The sequence below is a fragment of the Eublepharis macularius genome, chromosome 10 (genome assembly GCF_028583425.1).
Source record: "Eublepharis macularius isolate TG4126 chromosome 10, MPM_Emac_v1.0, whole genome shotgun sequence".
Classification (NCBI taxonomy): Eukaryota; Metazoa; Chordata; class Lepidosauria; order Squamata; family Eublepharidae; genus Eublepharis; species Eublepharis macularius.
The window spans coordinates 57,837,893-57,859,918 of record NC_072799.1 but is presented as its reverse complement, the minus strand read 5'-3'; the positions used below and the strand labels follow the sequence as shown (position 1 = coordinate 57,859,918).

General features: G+C 43.5%; 1 protein-coding gene across 1 annotated transcript in view; it reads left to right on the top strand.

Annotated features, from left to right (window-relative positions):
- The first annotated feature begins 16,375 nt into the window (after window positions 1-16,375).
- Window positions 16,376-22,026, top strand: part of TMEM154 (transmembrane protein 154) — a 58,198-nt gene continuing 52,547 nt past the window's right edge. The window contains exon 1 of the mRNA XM_054989557.1: window positions 16,376-16,467. Coding sequence (XP_054845532.1) covers window positions 16,404-16,467 — 64 coding nt within the window. The 5' untranslated portion in view covers window positions 16,376-16,403. The remainder of the gene's footprint in view (window positions 16,468-22,026) is intronic.

Genomic DNA, 22,026 nt, shown 5'->3' with positions numbered 1-22,026 from the left:
TTATTTGACATGAACTGTAAAGAAACATTTTTAACTGTTCCCTTATCTTTTTGTTACAACGTGGCTAGTAAAAACTGAAGTCAGAAGCTTTTTCTTGACAGCTCTTTTCAGATATTCTAAATGGGGAGAATGAATCTGTGAGGGGAAAGTGCAATTATGGCAGTAAGAGACTGACTTGCACAAATGTATATGTGTGGCACTCTCTCCATACTACCAGGAAACCTACTCTTGGGGGGCTCCTTCATGTGGAGCATTTCTGTGCTGGTCGGTTCTTTCTATATATTCCAAAGAATGCACATAGATTGTGGGCAGAGTGTTCTGGCTTGAACTACAAACGCTCTAAATGTTGTAGGCCCATTATTTTGACATGAAAATTTAGTTTATCCTTTGTACTGAATGTCTGTATTTTACATTTTTTGTGTCTGTAAAATAAACAAATTGGTTCAGAACTAGGATTGCAAGCTCACCCTCCTATTGGAAGGGGGAAGACCCAACATTTACCCTCCTCAGTCTGTTCATGCACATGCAAAGCATGTGCGTGCTCTCAGGATGGTGCGATGACATCACTTCTGGGAGTGGCGTTGTTGTGCTGCCCCAGGAGCACGCCCAGGAAGTCTGTACCCCTGCCTTCCCCCCTGCCAGCCAGGTGAGTGGTGGCAGGGGATGGAGGGTGGAAGTGAGGATCCCCCACCTCCAATGGGGGACCTGGGATCCCTATTCAGAACACTGTGGTAGCCTAAGAGAAATGTGTGCAGGAAAAGGGGCTGGAAGCTTCCTATAAGGGGGAGGGGAGATTTTCACCATTATCATGAACAGGTGCTTTGGGAAAGGTACTGTTACTCAGCTGAAACTGGAACTGTGGAGCAACTGAAATAAGGTGTTCTTCTATCAGCTGTGACTAGGGTTGCCAATGTGCATATGGAGCCTGGAGACCTCCTGGAATTACAACTGATCTCCAGATGACAGAGATCAATTTCCCAGAAGAAAATGGCTGCTTTTGGGGATGGATTCTATGGCATTACAACCTGCTGAGCTCTAGTCCCTCTTCAAACTCCAGCCTCAAAATGTATAGGAATTTACCGATCCCAAGTTGGCAGCCCTATCTGTCACTTAGGCAATGAGTCACCTAAGCAGTCCAAGGTAGGGTTCCCATTCTGCTCTCATCGCTGCCGCCAGGGCCAGCACACCCATTGAGGCTGGGCCAGCAGCCTCCTTGAGCACTAAGGCACCGAGGGGGCATGGGAGGGGGCACCGGGGGCAGGGGCGTGCGCCACGGAGCTCAATTGCCATGTGCTGCTGCCACCACTGCCGCTGCCACCGCCGCTGCTGCTGGCATACACCTTTGGCCCAGGTGCATGGCAGGCAGCAGGGCGGTGTGCAGAGCAACTGAGCTGGAGGGAGGATGCACGCGCACTGCCCTGGCCACCTGCCGCACCTGGCCCGCAGCTGCTGTGCCCGGCCAGGAGTGTGCACTGGCGGCGGCAGCGTGGGGCAGCTGAGTGGGCAGCCTCCCAGCCCTCCCGCTCAGTTGCTCTGTGCTGCCGCTGCCGCCACCAGCACACACCTGCGGGCCAGGCACAACAGACAGCCAGGACGGCATGGGACAACTGAACGGGAGGGCTGGGAAGCCACCTGTGTGCCGCTCCTGCCCTGCGTGATTACGTCACATGCAGTGATGTCATCACACAGTCCGGGTGTGCACGCGTGTGCGCAAAGCGTGCACGCACCAACACCCCATGAAGCTGCCTCAGGCACCAGGAACACTGGTGCCAGCCCTGGCTGCTGCCACCACCACCACCCGCTCTTGCCGTCACCACCTGCTCTTGCCACCACTGCTTGCTCTCACCGCTGCTGCCGCCATGGCCCCTTTGTGCTAAACGAGAGCAGGCCGCAGCCACAGCTGCAAGAGCAGCCCACTCTGCGAAGGACAAGGGCCCCTTTGACCCAGGGGCACCCTTTGACCCCCGTGTGATGCTGTCACTCCAGGAAGTGATGTCATCATGTGAGCCAGGAGCACACACACACAAAGAAAGAAGCCAGGGTACGTGTCAGCTCCCAATCCCCTGCCAGGAGAGCCCAGGGACCTGGGGTTCTCCCATCAAGGGACTCCAAGTCCCTGCCAACCCTAGTCTGAGGGGTTTCAAGTAGGAAAAGAAACACCTTTGAAGGAAAGTTGGCCCTTCCTTCCTTCCTTCCTTCCTTCCTTCCTTCCTTCCTTCCTTCCTTCCTTCCTTCCTTCCTTCCTTCCTGGAGGTAGCAATACTTAACAGAGTTGTACAAGCCAAATACTCAAAGAAATGAAGCAACAATTTATTCCAGGTAAAATAAAGAGAGTTCATTTACAAACAAAAGTAGAAAAGCATAGGTAGCATTTGGAGTAAGTTCATTTCTAAACCGAATTAACAGTGACAAGAAATAAAAGCACAAACATACCAGATTTAGCTGAATTCACTTCCATACATAACCTATAATGCCTTGGGGTTGGTAGTGAAGATACCATGATTCTGCCTTTATTTCATGCTCTGCTGGGGTGGATGGGGACAGAATGAAGAGCCAATACAGCACTTCAAAATTTGGATTATATCAGAACACAGATATGCCACCGGCTTATTTCCTGCTGGAAACCTGAGGGCTCTTTCATTTACCTAGTTTGTCAGGTGGGTTTCTAGGGACAAATCTAGAGGAGTTGTTCACAGGCCAGTCCTGCTAGTTAGCCCAAGCCAGGGATTTTTTTCTGGGAAAAGAGGTGGTGGAACTCAGTTGGTTGCCCTTGGAGAAAATGGTCACATGGCTGGTGGCCCCGCCCCCTGATCTCCAGACAGAGGGGAGTTTAGATTGCCCTCTGTGCCACTCAGCAGCACAGAGGGCAATCTAAACTCCCCTCTGTCTGGAGATCAGGGGGCGGGGCCACCAGCCATGTGACTATTTTCAAGAGGTTCCAGAACTCCGTTCCACCACGTTCCAGCTGAAAAAAAGCCCTGGCCCAAGCTATTATGCTGAACAGCCCTGGACTGGGCTGGAGCCCTGCATTCATCAAAATATTTAATTCTGTCCTAAACTCACCAAAACACAATTCAGCGTTTATAAATAATAAATATAAAATGAATAAACCAACAAAGTGGTCTGTTTGGGGCTGTTTGGGGTTGTTGCTAAAGAGCTTTTATTTTCCTTTAAACTATCATTCTGGAACAGTATTGTGGGAGGGGAAAAAAGGGCCCAAGATGCTGCCCCCCCCCAGTGGTGCAGTGCAAAGCTTTGTATGGACATGAATGGATCATTCTCAGGATGATTCAGAAGCACTTTAGCACACATGTATTTTCACAATTTGTGTTTAGTAAAATTCTGTTCCTCAGACACTTGTGGTGATGAGTAGCGTCAGCTGAATATGTAACAGAGGTTATTTTGCTTGAAGAGGGGCAGGGCTGGGAAGTTACAAGTGCAACCAGCATTTCTATAGAACTGTGTTATGAATCATGCTGTTCTGTTATGCACAGTAGAACAATGGCTTTCTCCCCAGGTGTGGTGCATCTTGGAGACAACAGACACTGTAATAAGTAGTTGATGGATCCAGCCCTTGGAATGTGAATCACACTCATCTCTGCCTGGATGGAATTTGAAAGTGATTTGCTAGGCAGAAAGTAGGTATCAGTCTGTAATCCCATGACCTTGTGCAAAGTCACTTGAGCCTGCAGAATGGAGGACAGGAGCAATGGTAGGAATCCAGTACCAGTAATAAAGGAAAACCTTTGTATTATCTGAGTCCATCAGCAAATATAGTCCTGAACTCAGTCTGAAGGTTACCAGACACTGTGAGTGTGATAACCAATTACTCAAATCAGTGTGGGCCAAATTTCTAGTGGGACAGCTTTAGAGTTCCCCGATCCCCAGTCGGGGTGGGAGATGCCCTGCTCCCAGCCCCCGCCCTCCACCACCTCTTACCTAGCCGGGGGAGGGGGAGGTGCAGGGAATGGGAACAGGAGCTCTGGAGCACGCTCCTGCACACTCCAGAGCCTTAATTGTTGCACTGGGAATGATATCATTCCTGATGTGACAAGGAAGGAAAGGCCCCTGTGCAGAAGTATTCTTTCTTTAAAATACCCTCCATGTGGGGGCCTCTCCTTCCTTGTAGTGCCGGGAATGACATCGTTGCCAGGGTGACAATGAAGACTTCGGGGTGGTAAGTTTCCCCCATGCCCTCCCTTCCTCTGTTTTGGACCCCGTGGGACCTGGCAACCCTAACAGAAGCATTAAGGATCCACTGAATGTTTGGTACTGTACTTCACAGCGACTTGTATCCAATTACCCTGGAAACAGCAACCTGGCAACCTCAATAGATTTGTTATGGAAAGAGGCTAGGCCCTTCTGTGGAAAAAAATTCTGGCAAGGCTCTGATGAGATGATGGAGAACCCTAATCCAGAACAGACTTCTACAATGCATGGAAGGAACTATGGTTAACAATATCTACTGCATCATCACACTCTGGAATGTACAGTCAGAGCACCCAGTCAACCTGCTTTGCGGCACTAAAGCTAAGTTTTTTTCTATTGTTCCATGGAGTGGCTAGTCTCACCCTGGCCTGACTCACCTGCTCAAGTCAGTTCGATCCAGTTACCACATCCGCACTGTAAATTTCGAAAATGGCAGGCCCATTGTACACACCTTCCTCTACAGCCTTCCCACTGTGTGAGAGGCACACCTCACACTCCCCACAGCAACTGATCTGATGGGAGGGGGCTGGATACTAAGAATATCAGTGGTTGCAGATCAGGATTTCTGGTTGATTAGCCTCAGAGTAAGCCAAGCACATTTCACAGGTGCTTACTGTCACTTCCTCAGCGGCCAGTTCTGCTTTCTGTGCATTTTGGAAAGTGAGTTGGTTCATTGTTGTTGTTGTATGCAGGCACCTCTGCAGAGCAGGTCACAGGCAAGCCATCTCCTCCAACTTTGGGAAACTTGCAAGGCTGTACCAGGTACCATAAATTCAGCAACATATGAAGAAACACTTACTGGTGGGTCCAGGTTACGCTTGTAGAAGCATTAAAACGGGCTGTCCCACAGGGTTGTGGGGATAAAAGTTCTCTTAAGGTCATTATGAACCCGCCCCCCCCCCCCTCACCCATAAGGAGTGCAAGGAAGCTGAGATGCAGTTAGGAGAGCCTGGGCTAAGTCAAAGATATCTGCTGCACAGACTGAGTAATACAGCACACTTCCTGTCTGGGCAAGTAATGCCACTGGCCACTAAGTAACACTCATCTAGTGTTTCTCCTTGCCGGGGCATTCAGGGTTAAATTGTTCAATGGGCCCTGAGTTAGTCATCTCTCAAAAGATTGCTCCATTGACCTGAAATGCTCTGAAGTGATTTCCACATAGCCCAGGGCATTTGCTTATGCCAAGCTTCTGTAACTCATGCATTGTTCTTCAGCCACTATGTGCCTCAAAAACATCCGCTGTTCACAGAGATCCCATTCCCCCAGTGGAGGTGGAGGATCTCCTGGGCCCAGCTTCTGCCCCCCCCCACCTGTCACCTGGCTGGCGGGTGGGGGGAGGTGTGTGGAACAGGTCTGGGTGATCCCCACAGCGCACTCCTGTGTACTCTGAAGCACTTCCTTGTCATGATGGGAATGACATCATGCCTGGCACAACAACAAAGGGAAAGACCACATGCGGTTGTATTTTTCTTAAAATCAGCTTGATTTTAAGGAAAATACCCCCGCATGGGGGCCTTCTCTTGGTTGTTGTCCTGGTGATGACATCATTCCCATGGTGACAACAAAGGCTCTGGAGAGTGCATGTCTCCCCCCCCTGACACTCCCCATCTCCTGGGTTGGACTCTAGGGGACTTGGCAACCTACAGTATTATGTATCATGAAGATAAGGCCGCACAGAAGATAACCAATGGTAATGTAATTGTAATCACAAAGATAAATCAAAGGAACGTAACTGGAAAGTGAAACTGCTCTTGATAAGACACTGAGTTCTAGACCTTTCTAATATGGTAAGCTGAGGGGGCCACTTCACTACTACACAGACCATTAAAAAAAATCTTCATCTTAGTAAACAGAGTTGTGACAAATAAAAAAACAAAGTCTATTTAGGCCTTGCTTTAAAATATGGTTTTGAAACAGATTGATTATTCTTAGAATACCAACTAATGAAAAGAGTGTAATATGAAAACAGGTTTTTTTTACAGCAAATGTCTGCTATTTCATGATAATGACCTCTGGAAATGGTTCTTATTCTGGTACCTTGCTGTCTGCTTTTCACATTTGAAGGAGGCAAGGATATTAAGACAGACAGCAGAGAACAGAAAAGCATAAAAGGCATCTTCCAACAAGATGAGTTAACTACTGTTTCCAACAAAGAAGAAAGTTTTGATATGCATGTATGTGCACCCCATTTCCACATTGCACTGTCTTCTTATACCCAGAAATGTGTTTCCTGTTGAAACCAATGGAAAACAAACAAAAAAATGAACAGCTGTAACAGCTATAATAACAACAATTTTAAGCACCTTCCTTCAAAGGAAAAAGCAGGAAATCGCTGGAAATTAGAGAGCCAGGAATCTGGCTTCATCAGCCAAGAAAAGTGGCTTAATTTCTAAAAAGGGAGATCTCTGATGTGAAAACCCTGTTCCATGATGCAGCACGGTTAATAAATGAATAAATAGTGGAAGGCATATACTCAGAACATTTCTTCTTTAGTATCTACCTGCTCCAAGGCTGAACCTAGCATGGAGAACAGGATCTGGTATAACCAGGCACAGAACAAGTTCTGACTTACCTTACCTCACAGGACTGTTGTGAGGGTAAAATAAAGGAAGGAAGACTGATGTATGCAACCCTGAGCTCTTTGGAGGAAGGACAGGATAAACATGTACTAAACAAATAAAATTTAGCAGCATGCTGTAGGGAGATTTGACTATTAGGCAGTTTTGACAGCAAACTAATAATACTTGGAATTAAACTAAATTCTAATTACCATGTTTCAAATTAGGCCATTTGTCACCTCTTTTTTAGCACTGCCATGTTGTGCTTACTTCCCTCTAGCATGGTGCTTGGCTTTCGCCTGTCAAGTAAAGCGCCCTGATATACGCAACCACTAATAAACAAACAACTGGCTCAATTGTTAGCTAGCAGATTAATACTAGCATTGTAAATCCATTAACAAGCTGGCCAGTAAATGAATCATTGACCTACTTCTCAGAGATAATAGCTGAGAAACTGTAAGTGATGACCTATAAAAGCAGCAATGGGCTTAAGAAAGATTAATTGCTGCAGCAGCCGAGCCAAGAAAGATTAGCTGCCTCCTGGGTTTCTACCAATCGGAAAACAAGGTGGTCCAGCCTGCTCTCACTGGCTCTTTGTCAGCCAATGTATTTTGATCCAGATTTGTAGTGTGTATGATACACACGTTGTGTATTTTGTGCTTCATGCTCTGATAACCCTGGCTATGTGTGACGTCACCAAGAGTAATGACTTGTATGCTACTATTTCTGGACACAGAACGGTTCTTGGAGTCTATTCGTATATTTGAATATATGTGTGCAAATGCTGGGTATGAATGGATCAGACACATTGTTCACTTTTACCCTGTGAACTGATTTCTTAGGAAAGAGAAGTTACCTCTAAAATCAGAGCTTGTTTACACTGTATGGATGACATTTTAATACTGCAGTCTTATGCAGACTTATGCCAGTCTACGCTGCTTGATGTCAGTGGGCTTAGTCTGGAGAAACTGGCAGCAGTTATATCATAGTGAACCATTTATGTGGAATATTTTCCTGTACTATCCACAATTTTTTTGTTTTGAACATTTGGCGAAACTCACACAATTAACATTAGTCATGTGATAACAGCTGTGGCACTTGAAAATGGCAGCCAGATGAGGACTGTAACATGTAAGCCAGTTGTTGAATTAGAAGCACCCCACATGTTAGTTATCACAGCCTGAAAAATGCCAGATTTTGAAATGGTTGGGAGAATTTGCTGCATATCCGAGGGATAGAAAGAATGCAAACCAGTGCCTGGTGGTATACCATCTGAAAGTATCCTTTTAATATCCACTTTATAAAATGAGTAATACAATGATCATTTTCATAAACTTCCATATTAACATACTTTTCTATATGTAATCTTCTGAATTGTGTCTTCTGTTGGCCCATGTGGTAAACGTCAACTGACATAATTTTCTACAGCCCAAATGTAGTCATCTACTGTAAGACAACTTTTCATCTTCTACAATATCTGTGAAAGATCATTTTGATGTATTAGGAGGTACCCAGTGATCATGGGATCTCTCATTTTTTCTGTTCTTTGCTACCAGACCCAAGCATAATTTCTTTTGGCCTAGTATGAATTGATAATGTCAGTTCCAAACAGATCATGTTACAGTAGTCTGGTCTAGAGATTTCAGTGGCATGGATCAAGATGGCTAGGATGACAGAATCCAGGTAGGACGCTACTTTTTGAGTAAGAAGTAACTGAAAGAAGGAACTCTGAGCAACCACCTTGGACCCCGAGATGCTCAGCAGAACAGAAGGCCTGTAAGTATTTTAAAGAAATGATTAAATATTTATTTAGGATATTTCTATGCTACGTCTACAGAGTTCTGCTCAATAAACAAACACTGGAAACCTGTCTTTCCATCAACAAGAGTAGGTGTAATTTTTGACTTTAACCTTTAAAGAAAAGTTAACTTTATTTAAAATCAGTACCTCAATCCCATTCAAGATCTCTGCCTTCCTAACCAACATCACCTCCATGTTGTCTACTTTCAGTTTCAGCTTGTTTATTCTCAGTCATCTGACCATGACCTCGAGACAATGGCCAATAACAGTCACTGCAGCATTTGGAGGCCTAGATAATAACCTAAGAGTTGGGTATCATCTGCATGCTGTTGACAACCCACTCCAAATCTACAGATGATCTCACCAAAGGTGTTACATAAGTATTAAAGAGCACATGGGACAGAAGAGACCCTTGTGGAATCCCCACAAATCAGATCCCAGCTGGCTGACTCTGGATTTCTAATGGAGCCTCTCTGATTCTTATCCTACTATATCAAAGGCAAACTATATTGGTGACAACTCACTTTTTATCCTTGCTCAGGCGCATTGCTGATGACTCTGGTCTTGAGGCCGCTGTGAAGTACTGGCTTGCTGAATCAACAGCCTAAGCACTCCTTCCTGTACCTCCTCTCAGCACCTTCCCGCTCTGGCCTCTCCACGCGACCAACAACAGTTTTCTAGAGCCCATGGTATTTTTTCACACAACGGGCTTTATTCCTAGTTATTAAGAAAAGAAGAAAACCAGCAGAGAGCTGCCTTTCTCACACTTACCATGGATTCCAGTGGCTCAAACATGATCTAAAATGAGGCCTAACACTAGATTGAGATGAGGCAGTTATCCAGATATGCCTGTAGTTATCCTGCTACTACCTGCACCACCTGTTAACAAAAACTGGAAGGCATCTCCCTTGTCCAGAGATAGCTTATCAAGAAGGTGTATATACATATACATATACATATACATATACATATACATATACATATACATATACATATACATATACATATACATATACATATACATACATACATACATACATACATACATACATACATACACATATACATATACATACATACATACATACATACATACATACATACATACATACATACATACATACATACATACATACATGTATGTATGTATGTATGTATATATATATATATAATGAATTCATATATATAATGAATCTGCACCAAAGGAATTCTCAGCTTCTCAAGGTATAATTAAATATGCCATATTGGGGACAGCACCAAGCACTCTGTTGACATCAGTCAGAGAGACAAACATGAAATTATACACAGAACTCTGAAAAGAAGATTTTAGCACAGATTCTACCAGCATGGACTGGGAAGAAAATTGGGATTCCAGGTGCCTGCTGGTGGCAGGCAATCTCCCAGTGGTTTACCTGCTTGCCTGCCAGTCACTGGCAATCAGTGGGAGGTTTGCGGCCACCCAGAGATCACCCGCCATCAGGCACCCCAGGAACACACACAGCACACACTTTTGGTGGATGCAACAACTGCACTGGTTGCGGGAGTGCTCCCACACTTCATTTAGGGCTGATTTTGGCAGAGTGTGGAAGTGTTCCCGTGGCTGATGCAATTGTGTCACTTCTGGAAGTGATGTTGTCATGCTGGCTACAGGAGTGCTCCCATGCTTCATTTGGGGCCAATTTTGGCCCCAGAGGGGCTGATTCTCAAAGAATTGCATGCATGAAAAGGAGCATCCAATTAAGTACCGGGTCCCCCTCCCATTGGGGGAGGGTATAGGGACCTGGGAACCCTAGAGAAAAATAACACTGGAAAAGGGGAAAAGAGCCTGCCCACCCAGCCCTGTGCCATAGAGGGCTCAGCTGGGCACTTCCTTTCCATCCCTGCAAAGGGGCCACCAGGGCCAGGCTCATAGCAGCTTCACACAGGCAGCTTGAGGGCAGGATCTCTGGCTGACCGGAACTCTTCCAGGTGGCCTTAATGGCCAATCTGCCTCTGGTATGTAGGCTCTGTCCACACAATCTATACCCTACAAGGAGCCTACAAATAATCAAATACATGTCCAAGTCAAATAAATGCAAGGATAGTAAATGGTTCCAGTGACATGATCTTGAAACTCCTCCCACAGACACACATGATTCTGTAGCTATGTTGTATGCACAGGGCTACACTCTTGAAGTAAAATTTCTGTAAGATGCATTTCTTCTATTATTCAAAAGAGGTTTTTTCAATGCAAATTCAGCTATTATGCAGATGGTAATTTACCTGGCAGAAGCAGTCTGAAGAGGGGGAAGTGACCCTAAAACCTATCCTGCCCTCAGCGGGTCTTTGCTGTGCTCCCCAAAGAAGGGAGGGAGGCTATGCCTGGCCAATAGGGTTACCAGCTCCCCAGTGGAGGCAGGGGATCCCTCACTTCCAGCCTCTGCTCCTGTCATCTCTCAAAGAGCCATCAGAGAAGGGGAAAGGTGCAAGAATGGGCCTAGGAAAATGCTGAAGTGCTCTGAAGTATGTGCTGCATGCACACACAAGATGAGCTTTCCCCATTGCACCCCAAATGCACTTTCAAATCCAGGGGACCTGGCAACCTTGAGCGGGATGTGCATGGCCAGCTGCTGGGCTGGGTACACGTGATGCCCCCACCCCTGTCTCACAAGAGGTTGGACTGGGGGATCAAGAGAAAAAAAACACTCAAAACTGGGGAGTGAATCCTCACTTCCCAAGGTAATGGGAACTACCTCCAGTTTCTCTGACTAACCCTCCGGTGTGAGACCAAGAGACAAGTCTCCAGCCCTACTGGGATTTAAACAAGAAGTCAGCCCATCAAGGTAGATCGCCTAGAGGTTGAGTTCCACAAAACAACTGCTTGGGTAGCTGTAGGGAAAACAGGCCAAAGATCTGGATTTATATTGAAGCCCCCAAAGCTAAATAACACCACAGAAGAATAATTAATAAAGTTTATTAAATAATATAATAAAACTATATTTGTTATAGACTTCAGTGAGCTTGGACTGGAGTATCTCTGCTTAGGATTGCACTGTAGATAACTACCGCCTAACATACTATACAAGCTTTGGTTCTATGACACTGATTTTACCTTGTTGGGCTAGAAGCACAAAGAATCCAAGTAGAACTTCAAAGTCCAAAATCCAGAAACAGAGTCCTGGGCTGACACCCAAGTTCAGAGCGCAAAAAGGAATGTAGTGGCAGGTATCTATACCAGCAGCCACAACCAGAGAAAAGGAAGGAACAAGCTAGAATGAAGACTCTTGCTTTATTGCCATGTCAGTATAGCCTGATCCCTTCTTTCCAATTGTGGAGAACCCTCTAAATATCATTTTCTTAATTCATTTAGGCAATTGACACTTTGGTGGTATAATGAAGGAAAAGTTTATTGAGAGATATCCTCACATAAACCTGATGCACTCTTACATCAAAAGTGCATGCCCATAAAAGATGATGGACTTGCATATATACCTTCTTAGACAGAACAAGATAAACAAACTTGTTTATAGCAGTAGAGAATTTGCACAAAACAAGAAACCAGAAATCAATGGAATTTCAAAGATTTGCAATTAATACAAAAAGTGATGGATCAGTCTTAAATTGTAACAGGTCATAGAAACAATAGGAGGCTAATGTCACCAGCTTGGCTCTGCCTGTTATCTTGAAGTACTCTAAGAAAACACACTCAAGGATAAGAGAAAGTGTTATGCAGAATTCATAGTCTTCAAGGCTTTATCCTTGGAATCTGCTAAAAACAGACTACCCTAAACAATCCCTTTTGTCTCTGTAGAGTGGTCTTTCTTGTGTCACACAATCCCCTTTAGATTACACAAAGACTATAAATAGAGGGCAAAAGTATTTGAATGAAAGTAACACCCAAGGCCAATTCTAATTTGTAGCTAAGTGAACCAAAATGGAGAAGATTTGGCTTCTCTATTAAAAATCCTTTAACATTCTGCTTGACCAATCAGTGAGTGTTGCTAAGCCTTGTGACCATATTAGAGTCGCCAACTCCAGTCTTGGAAATTCCTGGAGATTGGGGGGGGGGGTGGAACTTGAAGATGGCAGGGTGTGGGGGAGGGAGGGACTTCAGTGAGATATGATGGCATAAAGTCCACCCTCCAAAGCAGCCATTTTCTCAAGGCAAACTGATCTCTGTCACTTGGAGATCTGTTGTAATTCCAGGAGATCTTCAGCCACCACTTGGAGGCTGGCACGTCTAGATCCTGTCCCTCTGTAGATGGCACATATTTATTGAGCAACTCAACCCATTTCCAGGGTTCCTTGTGTTAATGAGATGGAATGTGAATACAAAACTCTCTCTTAGCTCTCAGCCTTGAAGCTCTTGATCACACACCTGTCCTTCAGTTCCATCCCATCTTTATTTCTCTGAGAAATGCAAAACCATAGTGACTGTAATTTTCCAGAGAGGAGACTTCTGTGAGTTAACTAGGTCCCCAAAGCCTAAACCAAACACTTTAAAAAACCAAGGAACGGATTAAACAAGGCCAGTTTCTTGACAGCTTTCACTGTGGTAAGGCCAGAGCCAGGCCCTGGGCTGGGCAGAGTGAGTTCAAACTGGGCACCTCCTTTCCTGTTGTTCTTGCTCATGGCGGTGGGGACTCATGCCCACCACTCTCTTTGGGCTGGGGTTGCCCCAGTGAGGAGTGGCCCTGTAAATCATCAGCCCACCAGAAATTTTCCTAGTTGGCTTAATGGCAAATCAGCTCCTAGAATCTACTCTTGAATGACTTCTAAGTCAGAGTGAAGGAGAAAGACTTCATCATTACAGGATCTAGCAAAATCATCACAACTAATTTCCAAATTAGAGTTCATTGAGCTATCAGATTAACAACAATCCCCCAAACAACCCTGAATACTAAATGTGTTTTATTGGTGGAATAGCACAGAAGAACATGTTCTTTGTTGTCACCTCCACCATTTCAAAGACTTGCAAATGATTTCTGAAGTGTCTTCTGCACAATTCAGCTTGAGTTTTCTACCAATGAAGCTGTAGCTATTTTACCTTGTGTCTTCCAGTTCTCTGGCAAACCAGAGAAGCAGAGCCCTAACAAAGGGAGGAGGATACCTTGGGACTTTGGCAGTCAGCATGATATAAATATTTTAATACATAAGATAAAACCTTGAAACTACGCTTCTTTGTGTGTGTGCTTGATTTAATTATGCTCAAACGTCTATTCATTCAATTTACGCCCTCTTTGTCAATTGTAGGCAGGGAACTGACCATTCAGTGAGCAGTTTGGGTGCATCTATGTTTATTTATTCTATGATTAGATGGATTTTCTGTAGTAGCCACCTCTGTCACTCATCAACCACCATTGCCTCCCAATTCTAAAAGGCATATATTAAAATGACAAAATAAAATTAAGTTAGAGATTTTTGAGCTGTGACTGCTTTCTGTCTATGCCTGCCTTATCTGTCTAGGAATTAATCTTGTAATCAGTTCTTGTTATCACTTCTTGAATAGATGCAGATGAACGTCTTTCTGTCTGATGTCAGTCCTTAAAGAATGCACTCAGCAGAACAAGTGCAAAAAGGTGATGGACCTTACGTGATTCTGTGCTTTATACAAGTCCATCTACTTAATGACCTGAATGACCATGACTACAGAGGATACTAGCTTCTCGCTGACAAAGAAGTTGATTGATCAGTTCCTGGGCTGGACAAAAGCAGCCACAAGCTGCAAGAGCGGCTATGCAGCTCAGCACAGTTCTGAGTTTAATTGTGCTGAGGAAAATTGAAAGGGGCTTGCCTTGCTCCTGACCAGATTACTGAGGAAATGATCAGACTGAAGAAATTTAAATGAGGAGTTGGGAGGGTGGTTGAGACCATGCCCCCTTTTGCTCAGCCCCCCCACAGGGTCAAGCATGACAGCCACCAGGATCACCAGGTTGGCTGAGGCACCTTATAAAGAGCTGCACACCAGCCAGCTGATCAATGGCAGCTGACCCTTTAAGAGTCAGGCCCCCACTGACAGCTGCCCCTTTGACTGCCAACTGTTGTGACAATCAGCTGTTGGGAAGCTCTACCCTGGAAGCAGGGAAGGGGAGCAACAGGTCAGAAGTTGCTCAGAAGGCACTATTGGTCCCTCACAAGCTGGGCCCCACCCACATAAGGCTTCTGGGTAGATGGAGACTATTGGGCATGCCCCCAGCCTGGCTTGGGCCTACAAAAGGCTTAAGGGAGGAGGTCAAGGAGAACATTCTAGCACTTGCCCCCAGCTCAAAATGGAGAAGAGCTAGAGGATACGAGGCGGGTTAGGGCTGTGGTAGCCAACCCCCAAGTCTCACCATCTGAGGCCAAAGGAAGGCACTTAAGCCAAACTGGGTCCTGGTGCATGATGGCCGGGGTTGGGATTTCTACATAAGGGTTGTTTGCCCGGTGAACAGCATATTTATGTGAAGTTTTCTGCATGCCTACTTTCTTCAAGCTTGATTTGTAATAAGGGTGTAAATGCAAACCAGACCTGATGAAAATGAGAAGGAAGCTGCCTCTGGTAAATAGTTTTGTAGCTTAGACCTTACCATCTGCCACAGTGTCATTGTTTGGCCTGGGGTAATTTCTTTTTAGTACGAGTTCTGCCCTCCCTCTAAGAGTGATGGATGCTACCACAATTTTTTTTAAAAAGATAATGTTCCTTCCAAAATTAAAACACACTGCTTAAATTGTAAACTGGTTCAAAGTTTACCTCCAGGATGAAATCAGGTGTCAAGCAAGTCAGTTGGCTTGATGCAGGCATTAACTAAAGCATGGTATATTTCAGATTCAGTTAAACTGTAAATAGGTTTTCAGCTCACAGTCAGTTATTTAAATCCTGGTTTTACTTGACAAATGTTGCCTGTGTCACCTTTGGCCTTTCTCCCACCTTCCCCGTTGAAACCCTGGTATTGCACACTGCATTATGGCAAGGACAGCACCAGGGAACATGCCAATATTAAGCCAGGATGTCTGTATTTGTATGTTGGGTGAAACCATAGTTGAAATTTACTATGGTTAATGAATCAATTCCAAGACATTCTTTCAGATCCTAGATGCATGTACCTAACCCAAGTTTGGACAGTCATGCTAACCATAATTTAATTCATCCAAGGTTTTGTACGATGCCTGAACCATGTCACTCACTTTCATACTTCCCACTGCATATAGGGATAATCTTCACCTACCTCTAACAGGATTGTTATGAGTATCAGCGTGAATATTTTCAAAGGCCACTGAACACTCAAAAGTGTGATACAAAAGCTACATATTATTAAACCATAGAAGTAGTTAATATGACATAAGGGGAAAAAAAAACCTCTGGCCAGGATCCTAATCCTATCCGAAAGCTGATTCTGAAGGTCAGGCAACCTTCCAGCACATATTTGATGTGGCGTGAAGAGCTACAGCTAGAAAGGACAATGGATCCCTCGTGTGCTCTTAGAAGTGCTTCTTACTTATGAGTTATATCTCAACTGGTTCATGATATGTCTGCTGCACTAAGCAAATCTCTTTTATTTTCTGTTACAGAAAGCTATTTGGCTATGATAGTATAGTGGGAAAGAGATGATCTGTCCTTAAAAACAGAAGAGGATAGCGAGAGTCTCCCAGACAGATTTCACTGGTGCGTCAGTAGAATCAGTGCCTTAAAAGCAACCTTTGCAATCGTTGCTCATTTGACAGGCCCAAACAGAATTACATCACTTCCTAAAAGCAATCATGCATCTCCTTAAGGCATCTTACACAGCCACCACAAATGCAGGAAACAGGAAATGTACATGTACTGTTAAGCTGAAGAAGAATGACAGCAGTCTCATACCTGCTCACAGAGAAGCTAACATGCAGGAACGCAACTTCATGTTGTCTTTGTTTCTGTTGCTCAGTGAAACACTTGCCTGCTGTGGTAAGTAGTAACATGCCTTTTGCGTTGTTAAGAGGAACTATACAGACGCATTTTATGCTCGAGGCAAAGGAACTGTTTTGAAGTGTTACACCCAGAAAATCTGGTCCCTGTAAATGCAGTTTGTGCAAACTTTGATGTGTTTCTTTCAGCTTTACTTTCCAACTGTTTGCTGGCTTTCCTTTTCATGGATCTCCAGTTTAAGCTGCAAACTCAAGGTGTGTTAAGATGTGTATGAATCATTCTTTTTTGTCCCAGTGCTTGTGATTTTAGTCATTTGATATGTTTGAATTGTTGAAGACCTGTGTTTCTAAGGCTGCAATCCTAGAGGCAGTTATTTGGGAATAAATCCCATTGAACTTAGTGGGATTTGCTTCCAAGTGGAAATGCAAGGATCAGACTGTAATATTAATACTTCATGGGAAAATTGAAAAGTGGGCATTCTAAGGATCTGTGAAAACCATAGCTAAATAATTAGATGACCACAAAGAATCAATTGCTGCCTTGGGGGTCCTATTTGAGCAGAAAGGCAGCATTAAAAAAGCATTAAATATATATCCTATTTAAAATACAGCATAGTCCAAATAATGTATTGTTTGCAAAGGCACAACAGAAAATGTATTTTGATGTGATCACCCCATATAAAACAATGGGGAACTCCTCATTCCTAATTTTATCTCGTATATTTAGGATGGCATGTTAACTCAGACATTTTGTACAATAGAGAGTCTGGCAGTTATTTATTGCTTGCTTTTAGTTTTAAAAGAGTTGCCTGTTCAAGGACTAACTTCAACATATTGCAATTCAATCCAGCAAGTGTGCCTCTTAATGAAGAAGGAACTTTGGTTTCACAATAAATTTTCCGATCTCTGGTTGTTATGATGTCTGCAAAAAGGCTTTTTCTAGAAGAGGTTGTGCTAAAAAGGATTCCTAGTCCAATCATCACCATGCTTTTCACTGCTTTAAATTAAAAACAAGCCAGCCCCTGATTACAAAGTATATTTGCTCATGCTTGGATAGATGGAACATTTGTAGTCATGTAAATGCTGCTTGTGCCGTGTAAACTGAGTACATGACATATAAAATGGAACCTGAGACTTAACAAGCCATCTTGGAGATTTCATGAATATAACGTATATCTTAGTAGAATTCTTGTGACACCAAGCTGCATATTGAAAAAATATATTTAGGTGATAAGAACCTCTTAATGAAAACTGAAACTGGCTAGGAGGACAAAATCCTGCAAGCTCAAGAGAGACACAAGAAGAACTGCTCCAGGAGAATGGCATTTAAACCATCAACAGTCACAAAGTCTCCATTAATGGCTTTGCAGCATAAACACTCCTATTTTCTGGATGTTTGACAACAGGACAGTCCAGCTACAGCAAACGATTTAATAATTATGGAATCTATCACTGAAGAATTTCTCCATTTAGTAATCAGAGAGCATTTGCAAAGCAGCTCATCAGGTATAGGATCTCAGCTGTGAAGGTCAATAACCTACGTGTGTTGCTATCACCACTTTCAGGCAATTATTCAGACACAATTTAAGCTTTCAAAACTTTTGAAAGGATTTATTGTGAAAGATGCTCTAAAGGCAAATGAAGCCCTAAAAAGGGTTCTTGCTGGGACAAGTTCCAAAAAAAGACAGTTTTTACTGAATTTCAAAATATAAATGTATTTGGCTTTGATGCAAGCTTCATCTTCTGGACAAAACAGATTAGCTTTTTTCACAGAAATAGTTTTTGAGCACTGCAAACAAATGTCTCACTTTGAAGCAGCCAAATGCTGGGAAGTCCGAAGTAGGTCTCTTGACTATAGTTTTGGATAATGTTTTTGATGTTCTGTGTACCTTGACTGTGATGATCAGAAGCATGACAATATTTAGGTGATCTCTGAATACTTATCTAAAATTATTTGCACTCTGCTGTTTCAGCCATGGCAGCTTATGAATATTATTCCTTTCAAAACAATTAAAACATACCATATAAAATAATAACAACGAAAACCAAACAATCCAGACTATCAGTCAAGACTGAACTGAAGACACCTAACTCCTCAGAGATAAAAACTCTTAAAATACCTCCTACTAAGGATGTTCTACTTAAAAAAATAACATGCAGGTCATTCCTAAAAAAATTGATTTGGAAGTAGAGCCTGCCAATTTCATAGGGGCTATACTTCCACATATGATGCTTAGTTTAGGATCATAGCTTAACAGTGGCCGTTTCCACACTACTCACCTTCATCCAGAACGCTGTGGAACGTCGCAAACCCCCCCCCCCGGAAGATAGTGTCTTCTCACATGAGTTTTGCACGACATCGCGCAAAACTCGCACGAGAAGACGCTATCTTCTGCATTTTTTTTGCGACGTTCTGCAGCGTTCCGGATGAAGGTGAGTAGTGTGGAAACGGCCACACTGTCTAGGAATGCCAATTGCAACTAAGATTTAAACCAAGTGTGGAAAAATGGCAGTCACATGGGAATGAAAGAAGGAAAATGGTACTGATACAGGTGGGATATTAAATAATGTGCCCTTTCCCATCCAGACCTGATAATATGTTTAGATTGCACCTTCCCAAAAAGATAGTATTTGGTAAAGAGCATGCTGTCGACAGGGACGAGAAAACCAGAACACCATTAGACCATGCTTTGTGTGGATGCTTCCCTTAACAGCACTGCACTTTGGTAGCTTAAGTGGAGACAAACCTATGTGGAAGCAGTCTTAGAATCTGAGACCCAGTTTGATGTAGTGATTAAGAGTAGTAGGACTCTAATCTGGAGAGGTGGGTTTGATTCCCCATCCCTCCGCTTGAAGCCAGCTTGGTGACCTTGGATCATTCACAGCTCTTCCAGCGCTCTCTCAGGGCCAAGCTACACATGATGAATGACACTTGAACGGCAAGTGGATTGAGTGGAGGGCAAGTGAACAGGGAGAAATACACTTGCCGTTCAAGTGTCATTCGTCATGTGTAGCTTGGCCCACAGCTAGTTCAATCTTGGAAGTTTGCAAGGAAAAAGATGTGGCTCACAGAGTGATTTTAGCTCATCTCATAGAATTTCCAGCCTGGGCCGTTTCCACACTACTCACCTTCATCCGGAACGCCACGGAATGTCGCGAAAAAAATGCAGAAGATAGCGTCTGGGAACGGCCCTGGGAAATTCCTGGTGATTTAGGGTTAGTATCTGGGGAGGAGGTCAGCAGGGATTGGTACTATACTATAGAGTCTACCCTCCAAAGCTGCCATTTTCTTCATGGGAATGGATTTTTGCTGTTTGGAGATCAGATGTAATTCCAGGAGAACTCCACTTGGAGGCTGATAACCGGAAGGCATGAGGTCAGACTCCAGCAGCTCATGCTTTTGACTGTGAAATTATTTAATTATTTTTCTTTGTGCTAACTTTTTATAAATTATTTTAAGTTTTGTTTTGTAAAACCCACTTAAATTCAGAGTGAAACTTCTACCAGTTAGGGGTTTGCAAAGCTCATTCTTTGTAACCCATGTTCCCTCTCTTGTTTCAGACTTTATATTCTTGTGCTGGTCTTGCAATAAAAAAGGTGTTCCATTCTACCTCTCAACAATGTGACTCAGATGATTTGGGGTTGGTAAGGCTGCAAAGTCAATTTTCTGAAGCAGGTCTTAACTTGCTACATGGAAATACTTTGGGAGTTTTGTACGTCTAAAAGTGAGAAAAAGTCTGTCAGAAGACAGCAGAAAATCTTTAAAGAAAAATGGGAAGTAGAATTGAAAACAAGATTAACAACAGAAGCTGAAAGCAAATGTTGCCTGTAGGAAAAAACACACTGTTGATGTATTTGAACCTGTGGAGTGATAGTTAAACCTTATACTGCTTTCACTTTTACATAACACCATATATTTTTAGACGTATACCTTCAGATTCCAGTGTTATTTTGGAACTAGAGTAAGGGTAGCACAAGGAGTCTCTTTTAAAAAGTGTTTCTAAATTTGTTCCCCAAGTATGGGCATTGAAATTGCCTATTATGAAAACTGTTTGCTACTTCCACAGATTGTATTAGGCTATTAGTTGCTTTGCAGCCTGTCCTGCTAACTCCCACAAAAAAGTTGGGGAATGATCAGTACTTTTTACCTGGCCCTATGCTAATGCAAGACTTTATTCAAGGTCTCTCCCAAGACAACAGCAAACTTTCTGTCTGGGAGAGATGTTAAAAATGATGGAGCAAGGCCCTATAGTCTCTGGTTGTTTTGTAAATACATTGGCCTACATCTAGTCAGCATTTATCCATCACAAAATACTCTTTAAAAGGGTATTACTCCTGTTACTTCATGATCTTCCATGTCATCCATGGAATATCCATGTCATTTATTTGGATATTAACATGTGTGTGTATTAGGTTGTTTACAGTATAGGATTAACTGATCGCTTCAGGGCAAGCAAGAATGTTTTGGGATTGTCTCTGACTGTGAGAGAGTCCTTTCCCCCAACTGCTTTATACTGCATTACAAAGCTTAAACTTATTTAAATAGATAGACCAGACTGGTAAGACTCCTGTGGGTTTAGGATTCAGATTTCTGATGCTTCCCCCACCCTATAAAGCAAATCAGGGTTCTAGCTTAGCCCTTTGTAAGCTGTGCTGAGGGGGAATTATTGATAGAGGAGTAGTCCCTCACTTGCTGCCTGAAATGGCAGAGTCCAGCACTCTGCCTCTTCATTATCTCCTCATTCTGCTGTAAGTATAAACCAGGCTTTAATGTATCTATGACGGACCTAGCTTCAAATGCTGGGATTGCTGGGCAGTAAAGAGAGGAGGACGATTGATAGGTCCCCCCCAGAGAGGGTCAGCCAGAGTGTCCTCTGTGTGAAGAAGGAAGGGGAAGGAAAAATCATTACATTCATGAAGCACTTGTTATCCTTGGACTAAAGTAGGAAAGACAGCACTAATTTTTGTGTAGACACAAGAGATCTGGGAATTGTAGTGGATGAAGGCATTGGGAAGAAAGGAGTCTCCTCTTCAGCCACAGGAACAGGGTTATAGCTGGAGCATAACTATAACACCTGCCCAGTATCTTGAAAGGGTTTGACTCAGTGGAGTACCCTAAGGTCTGCAGAAAAGGGGAAGTCGTGCTGTGTGTATGTTTGTGCGTGTGTGCATGTGCGTGCGTGTGTGAAAATAGGAGTACCTAACTTGAAGGAGTGCCAACCTCAGAAAGAGCTTACTGTATCAACTTTTAAGTCTGATAACTCCAACATCTCTCATACAAGCCAGCAACTTAAGAACCATACCAAGTGTTTTGTGCCTCACACCAATGAAGTGTTCAGTTTATAAAACTAAGTTACTTCAGTTTTAAACACCTGCCTACATGCCTTCTTATTTTACCTATTTGCAAATAAACCTTCTGTTTCATTTTGAATCTTCACAAGCCTTGTGTGCCAGTTTCTGTTTAAGGGAAGCACAAACCCCTGATCTTTCCCCTACTTGGACTTGGCTGGGTAATCATGCCACTTATATGTTCCTGAAGGGTGGGACAAGAATGAAAGTTGAAGCTAAATCTCAACCACACTACTAAAGATTTCCCAGC